This window comes from Neomonachus schauinslandi, chromosome 15, assembly GCF_002201575.2.
Source record: "Neomonachus schauinslandi chromosome 15, ASM220157v2, whole genome shotgun sequence".
NCBI lineage: Eukaryota > Metazoa > Chordata > Mammalia > Carnivora > Phocidae > Neomonachus > Neomonachus schauinslandi.
In genome coordinates, this window is record NC_058417.1 from 13,590,048 (window position 1) to 13,597,803 (window position 7,756).

The following is a 7,756-nucleotide window of genomic DNA, read 5'->3' on the forward strand; positions in this document are numbered from 1 at the left end:
CTATTTTTATTGATTTTGAGAGGGGTTCTCTGTGCTTCCTGGATTTTCATGCCTGTTTCCTTCCCCAGATTAGGGAAGTTCTCTGCTATAATTTGCTCCATTATACCTTCTGCCCCTCTCTCTCTTTCTTCTTCTTCTGGGATCCCAATTATTCTAATGTTGTTTCATCTTATGGTATCGCTTATCTCTCGAATTCTGGCCTCATGATCCAGTAGTTGTTTATCTCTCTTTTTCTCAGCTTCTTTATTTTCCATCATTTGTTCTTCTATCTCACTGATTCTCTCTTCTGCCTCATTTATCCTAGCAATTAGCGCCCCCATTTTTGATTGCACCTCATTAATAGCCTTTTTGATTTCGACTTGGTTAGATTTTAGTTCTTTTACTTCTCCAGAAAGGGTTTCTCTAATAACTTCCATGCTTTTCTCAAGCCCAGCTAGTATCTTTAAAGTGATTATTCTGAACTCTAGATCTGACATCGTACTAATGTCCATATTCAGTAGGTCCCTGGCAGTCGGTACTACCTCTTGTTCTTTTTGTTGAGGTGATTTTTTCTATCTTGTCATTTTGTGCAGAGGAGAATAGATTAAATAGAGAACAAAATGCTAGCAGAGTAACAACGTCCCCAGAAAATAGACTCTAAACAAATCAGAAAAGACCTGAAGCAGTGGAAAAAGAAAGGGAAAGAGAGAAAAAAGAAAAAGAAAAAGAAAGAAAAAGATAAAGATAAAGATAAAAACAAACAAAACAAAACAACAACAACAAAAAAACAGAATGTGATCAAATATGATCAGGCTGGTATATAGATCTGTGCCACACACTAGATTTGGGGTGTATTTTGGTCTTTTAGAAGTGCCTCCCAAAATTTTAAAGAGAGAAAAACTTATATATGTATAAAAATAAGGGTTGATATGATGAAGGGATGGAATATGACTGTAAAGATGGAAATTATAAAAATTATATAAAAGTTATTGATAAGAAGTTGTTTGAAAAAAGAAAGAAGAGGATTTAAAAAAAGAAAAAAGAAGAAAAAGGGGAGAGACTCTGATCAGGCAGGGGAGTAGAAAAAACCATATACTAGAGACTTAGGGTATATTTTAATCTGTTAGAAGAAAGTATCTCAAAATTTTAAAGAGAGAACTACTTATATATATATGCCAAAAATACGGGTAACTACTATGAAGGGATAGAATATGACTCTAAAAATGAAAAATAAAAATGTTTTTTTAAAAAGGGATTGATAAGATGTTGGTTGAAAAAGGGAAAAAGAAAAATTCAAAAAAAAAAAAAGAAAGAAAAAAGTTTAAAAAAAATTAACTTTGAACGAGTAAAGAATCATGGTAAAAAAGCCATGAATTCTATGTGCAGTATTCCCCTAGCGCTGGAGTTCTGCCGTTCTCATTGATCGGTAAACTTGGTCTTGGCTGGCTGTTCTCGCTGATCTTCTGGGGGAGGGGCCTGTTGCTGTGGTTTCCAAAAGTCTTTGCCGGAGGTGGAATTGCCCTGCCCTTGCCCCCTCCTGGCTAAGTAATCTGCTCAGGTTTGCTCTCTGGAGCTTTTGTTCCCTGTGAGCTTTCCGTATAGCTTTAGAGGCAGAGAGTGAAAATGGCGGCCTCCCAATCTCCGCCCCGGAGGAGCCGAGAACTCGGGGCCCCGCTCCCCAGTGAGCCCCCAGAGAAAAGCCGTCAGTCACTCCCGTCTCCCCGGTCTCCGGCTGCACTTCGTGCTCACCCGGCCTGTGACCGAGCATTTCTATCTCCGGCACTTGACCCCGTGTGGAGTCTCCAAACCCAGCAGATCCCTGTGGTGCGCTCCTGCGCGGGTCCTTCCTGGGGAGGAAGGTGAGTCTCCCCGGATCTGCCGCTTGTTGGGTCCCTGCTGGAGGAGCAGTGGCCCGACTGTGCCGTGGATCACGGTGTATGGCAACCCCGAGCTGAGAGCCCGTGCCTGGGCTCCGCCTATGCAGCCGGCTTCCCCGCTCCGATACCTGGGAGCTCTGCCACACTCAGGTACCCCCGGTCTTTCTGTGACCCCCAGGGTCCTGAGACCACACTGTCCTACCAGGGTTCCACCCCCTGCTTAGCCACCGGAATGACGTCCCTCAGTGAGCAGACTTCTAAAAGTTCCGATTTTGTGCTCCGTGGTTCTATCACTTGCCAGAAGCTGCCGCCGGAGGCCCCTCCCCCACCGTCTATCCTCCCGAATATCGCCTCGGATTCACTTCTCCGCACGTCCTACCTTCCAGAAAGTGGTCGCTTTTCTGTTCAGAGAGTTGTTTCTCTTCTTTTCTTCGATCTCCTGTTGAGTTCGTAGGTGTTCAGAATGGTTTGATCCCTATCCAGCTGAATTCCTGAGAGGAGACAAAATCCAGGTCTCCTGCTCCTCCACCATCTTGCTCCGCCCCCCCGTATTTATTTATTTTTAAATGATCATTGCAGCAAGCACATTACTTGGTGCAGCCCACTACATTCTATGTGGATAGAGAGATTTGTTTATTTCCAAAGAGACTCATGTCAAGAAATATTAGTTTGGTTAAAACACTTAGTGGATATTTATAGGTGACACATTCTTCTAATATATCCACTTTGAAACCCTGTTGCTACTATCTGGATTCAAGTAACCATTATCTTTAACCTGGGGTACTAAAATAGCCTTTTAATGATTTCTCTGCCTTCCTTATTTTTAATGCTAGTGTGTTCTCCTTTAATCTGAATTACTGTCCTAAAAATGAAATTTGAACATGTAATTCCCCTTAAAACCATTTAGAGATGTTTTGCTGAGGATGAAGATGGCCTTCGTAACACACCTTATAAGATCTTGCCTGACCAGGCTGCTGCCTGACTCTCTCACCCCAGCCCTTGCATTCTCTCCCTCAACAATATGTGATAGTCATGCTGAACTTCCTCAAATTTCCTGAGTATGCCATGTTATCTTTAATTCTTAAATCTTTGCACATATTATTTAGTTTGCTGAGAACACCATTTTCTTTCCATCTATCCTTTTCATCCAGTTGCCTCACAGAGATCCAAGATCCAAGACACAGTCGTTAAATGTGGCTGGGAGTGGCTAGGAAAGTAAGGAGGTAGTGACTGCACTGTGTTTACAGATTACGATCAGATTTCATCATTAAGTGACGAGTGATGTGTGGAAATAAATCACAGTTACTTTTCCTAAATGTAGCAGAGATAAATTATGGGACTCAATTATTGAATAAGTTGATCAACAAAGAACATTTCTTTTCCTGTTTTCAGGATGATCAGGCAAATACTTCAGGAGTGAAAATAATGAAGTCAAAGAAGGGAGAAATCTTCTGGACTGTGGTAACTAGAACAGCATTCCTGGTGGGACTAGGGCATGAGCTGTTTCCTCTGTGGCCTGTCCCCCTACCTAAAGATGGCTAGTAATTAAGAAGTCCCTGCTTTAGATATCTTAGGGGATTTGTCCCATAGAGGTTTGGAATTTACTTTGTTTGTTATTAATGTTTCCCCCCCACCCCTCCAAGACGTAGGTTCCACTGGGACCCAATGTCCCCCAGGCCCAGGAAGACAGAATGAGAGAAGTGAGAAGGGTTGGTGTAGACTCAGGTAATGACTACAGAGTCTGAGTCTCCATGAGCTTATAATGAATAAAAGAGTGAAGGGTCCTGGGCAAAAGCCCTGGTCACCTTGAGACATACTTGGTAAGTTAGGCTGAAGGGTACATGCCTTAGGCTTCTTCTAACCTTAGCATTCAGGTTACTGAGGTTTTATGATGTGACTCTATGGGATTGTTCTTCAGGCAGTCTAAATTTTAAAAATGCTCAACATTCTAGAAATAGCTTCATTAGTGTCACCAGATTCAATATCTATTTAAAATAGTATTTATAAGTATTTCACAACAGAGCACTTTATGTTTTTCAAAGAGATTTCTCAAAAGAGATTTCAGTTTACAGCAGCTTTGGGAGATAGGAAAGGACAAGTCAGTCTGGCATTTTAAAGTTGAAGCAGGTAAGATGTAGAGAAATGAAAGGAGTAGGTAAAGTTCATATGGCTCCTCAATGGCAGCATTTGTAAGTGATATCTGACTGTTTTGGGCTCTCAGTCAGGTATTTTATACAATAGATGGATCCCACTTATTTTCCAGAAAAGGAAATTCCTGAGGAGTCAGAGATGGATCCTCCCCCAGTAATACATAGTAACAGATCTTTCTTTCCTCTGTCCAAGTGTGAAAACACATGCATATGCCTGGTTTAAGCCCCAAGATCTTGGTGAATGCCCTGCAATGAGTGCATTCCTCTCTCTTCAGGGTTAGGAGATATTTTTCTCATCCTGAAATGCTCTTGTTTTTTGTCAGTCCTGATTCACATTGTGGGAAGGATATCTGGAGGAGACCAGAAACTAGATCCAAGAGATCAGAAATTATCCTCATTCCTTTTGCTTTCCCATGATCTCTCAATTTCCACATCTGTCTCATTTCTTTCCACATCAATACTGATATTGTGTGGGGTAAATCTTAAGGAAAAAATGATAGCACTGTAGTCTGGGTAGATTATAGTGTAAGACATAGAGCAGGATACCTTGAGATGGGGTAGTATGCTGACCCAAGGAGAGAAATTCTGGACAGCCTGCAGTGCAGTATCTGGAAATCAATACAACAGATTTAGATAAGGGAGCTCACATTTGGAAAGGCTCAGTGTCAGTGGATGTTTCAACCTCCAAAATTTTTGGTGTCTGTTGAAACAAATAGGAAATCCCTTGGGTGGCATACATTTTCTTTCCTTTCTCCTTCCTTCCTTCCTTCTTCCTTCCTTCCTTCCCTCTTTTCTTTTTTCTTTCTTTCTTCCTTCTTTCTTTCTTTCTTTTTCTCTTTTTTTCTCCACACTTTGTTCTAGACTTTAGGCTTCAGCAATGAACAAGATAGAATATTTCTCTTTCCTTAAAATCTAGCAAAGAGCAAATAATCCCTATTTAATGGTCTGGGTGAATTCCTAGGATACAGGATGGAATGAGATGAAGACAGCATGTGTCAGGTAATGGAAGACATGATGTGATATGGTGGGTGACAACAGGACACCTTTGAGAAAATCAGAAATAATTGGTACGCCTGAAGTGGAGAGAGAATTAGACATGAGCTAATTGATCTGATGAAGTAAAAGGGTTTTGTGGGTCTTGTTAACCATTTTGGACTTCATGTTAATGGAAAGAGGAAACTCTTCAATTAGAATAGTGGCACAAGCAAGTTTGAGTTATAAAAAGAACAATTCTGGATAATGTCAATGGGATGGAAGACAGTGAAAGTAAATGTGGAGAGCCCAGATTTGTTGTGATGGTTCAGGTGGGAAAAGTTGAGTGACCTGAATGATGGCTGTGGGATGGGTAGCAGGGCCTATATGAGAAGTGAGCAAAAAGGGGGAGTGGTAACATACAGTAAATGAGTGACAAGCATGAAGAGAGGAAGGAGTCAAGGATGGCTCTCAGTCTGGCTTGAGTACCTCATAGGTGGTACTGCCAGTCACTGAGTTAGAGCTACTGGGAGTGGAGCACCTACAGGGCAAGGAAGACAAGAAACTAAATTTCAGAAAGATTGGTTTCAGAGTGAGTGTGAGACACACAGGGTCATCAGAGAGCTGAACACTCAGGTCTGTAGTTCAGACGAGCTATGTGGGCTGAATAAATACATTTGGGATTCATTGTTATATTTAGGGTAAGCATAGAAGGACAATATTCTGAGGGCCACCAATATTGAAATGATGATCAGGCAAGGGGAGCTCTCTAAGGACTCGGTGAAGGCATTGCAAGGCAGGCAGGAAAAAACATGAAGCTGAGGTATCACCACTACCAAGAGACAGGAGAGTTTTACAAAGGAAGAAGTGATCATTGGTGTTAAATGTACTGTCATCTGATTTAGAGACTTGGATATCATTGGAGATTTTGATGAGGTAGTTTCAATAGAGCCAGCTCATCCACCATTTGACAACAGGCCACATGCAATAGACATATATTTATTTCTTATACTTGGATTTTAAGGTCTGTATTTTCTTCATAAATATAATAGAGTCACAGAATGACAGAGAGGAACCAAACCGTTGTCTCAGATTTCCTCCTTCTGGGTCTGCCCATCAAGCCAGAGCAGTGGAATCTGTTCTATGTCCTGTTCCTGGCCATGTATGTTACCACCATCCTGGGGAACCTTCTCATCATTGTCCTCATTCGCCTGGACTCCCACCTCCACACGCCCATGTATTTGTTTCTCAGCAATTTATCCTTCTCTGACCTCTGCTTCTCCTCTGTCACAATGCCCAAATTGCTGCAGAACATGCAGAGCCAAGTCCCATTCATCCCCTATGCTGGCTGCCTGACCCAGATGTACTTCTTCCTGTTTTTTGGAGACCTAGAGAGCTTCCTCCTGGTGGCCATGGCCTATGACCGCTATGTGGCCATCTGCTTCCCTTTGCACTACACCACCATCATGAGCCCCAAGCTCTGTCTCTCCCTGGTGGTGCTTTCCTGGGTGCTGACCATGTTCCATGCTATGTTACACACTCTGCTCATGGCCAGATTGTGGTTTTGTGCAGACAACACAATCCCCCACTTTTTCTGTGATATGTCTGCTCTGCTGAAGCTGGCCTGCTCTGACACTCAAGTTAATGAGTTGGTGATACTTATCATGGGAGGGCTCATTCTTGTTCTCCCGTTCCTACTCATCATCATGTCTTATGCACGGATTGTGTCCTCCATCCTGAAGGTCCCTTCTGCCAGGGGCATCTGCAAGGCCTTCTCCACCTGTGGCTCCCACCTCTCTGTGGTGTCTCTCTTCTATGGGACAATTATTGGTCTCTACTTGTGCCCATCAACTAATAATTCTACTGTTAAGGAGACTGTCATGGCTATGATGTACACTGTGGTCACCCCCATGCTGAACCCCTTCATCTACAGCCTGAGGAACAGAGACATGAAGGGAGCCCTAGGAAGAGTCTTTTGGAAAAAGAAAGAATCTTTCTCTCTAAAATGGTAACAATTGAGATTTTTACATTATTTAATTCAGTGGGTACAGTAATGTTGATAATGGGGTATTACTCTAAATCAGTGGCTTTTTCCCTTCCAATTTTAAAGCCATCAACCTTTTTGTTCAAATAAAACCCCATGCTAAAGGCAAATACGAAACTGTGATGATGACTTAGCTGCTCTGAGGTAGAGTTGAGGGTGGGAAACCAGTCTGCTCTGAATCCTTATTTCCCTCTTGCCAGGTGGAATTGAAGTTTGAAAATAAGATTTATATTCCTTTGTGCAAAATACTTTATTCCTTTCAATTTAGGAATTTCCTCCTTCTTCTTCTTCTTTCTTCTTCTTTTCTTCTTCTCCCTTCTTCTTCTTCTTCCTCTTCTTCTTCTTCTTCCTCTTCTTCTTCTTCTTCGTCCTCTTCTTCTTCTTCTTCCTTCTTCTTCTTCCTCTTCTTCTTCTTCTTTCTTCTTCCTCTTCCTCTTCCTCTTCTTTCTTCTTCTTCTTCTTTCTTCTTCTTCTCCTTTTCTTCTTCTTCTCCTTCTTCTTCTCCTTCTCCTCCTTCTCCTTCTTCTTCTTCCTTCTTCTTCTTTTCTTCTTCTTCTTCTTCTTCTTCCTTCTTCTTCTTCTTCTTTCCCCTTCTCCTTCTCCTCTTCTTCTTCTCCTTCTCCTTTCTTCTTCTTCTTCTTTCCCCTTCCCCTTCCCTTCTTCTTCTTTCTTCTTCTTCTTCTTCGTTTCTTCTTCTTCTTCTTCTTCTTCTTCTTCTTCTTCTTCTTCTTCTT

At 41.9% G+C, this 7,756-nt stretch overlaps 1 protein-coding gene across 1 annotated transcript; it reads left to right on the forward strand.

Annotated features, from left to right (window-relative positions):
• The first annotated feature begins 6,039 nt into the window (after positions 1-6,039).
• LOC110593194 (olfactory receptor-like protein DTMT) lies at positions 6,040-6,990 on the forward strand. The gene has a single exon (XM_021704432.1). It carries the CDS (start codon positions 6,040-6,042, stop codon positions 6,988-6,990), a length of 951 nt encoding a protein of 316 aa, XP_021560107.1.
• The last annotated feature ends 766 nt before the right edge of the window (positions 6,991-7,756 follow it).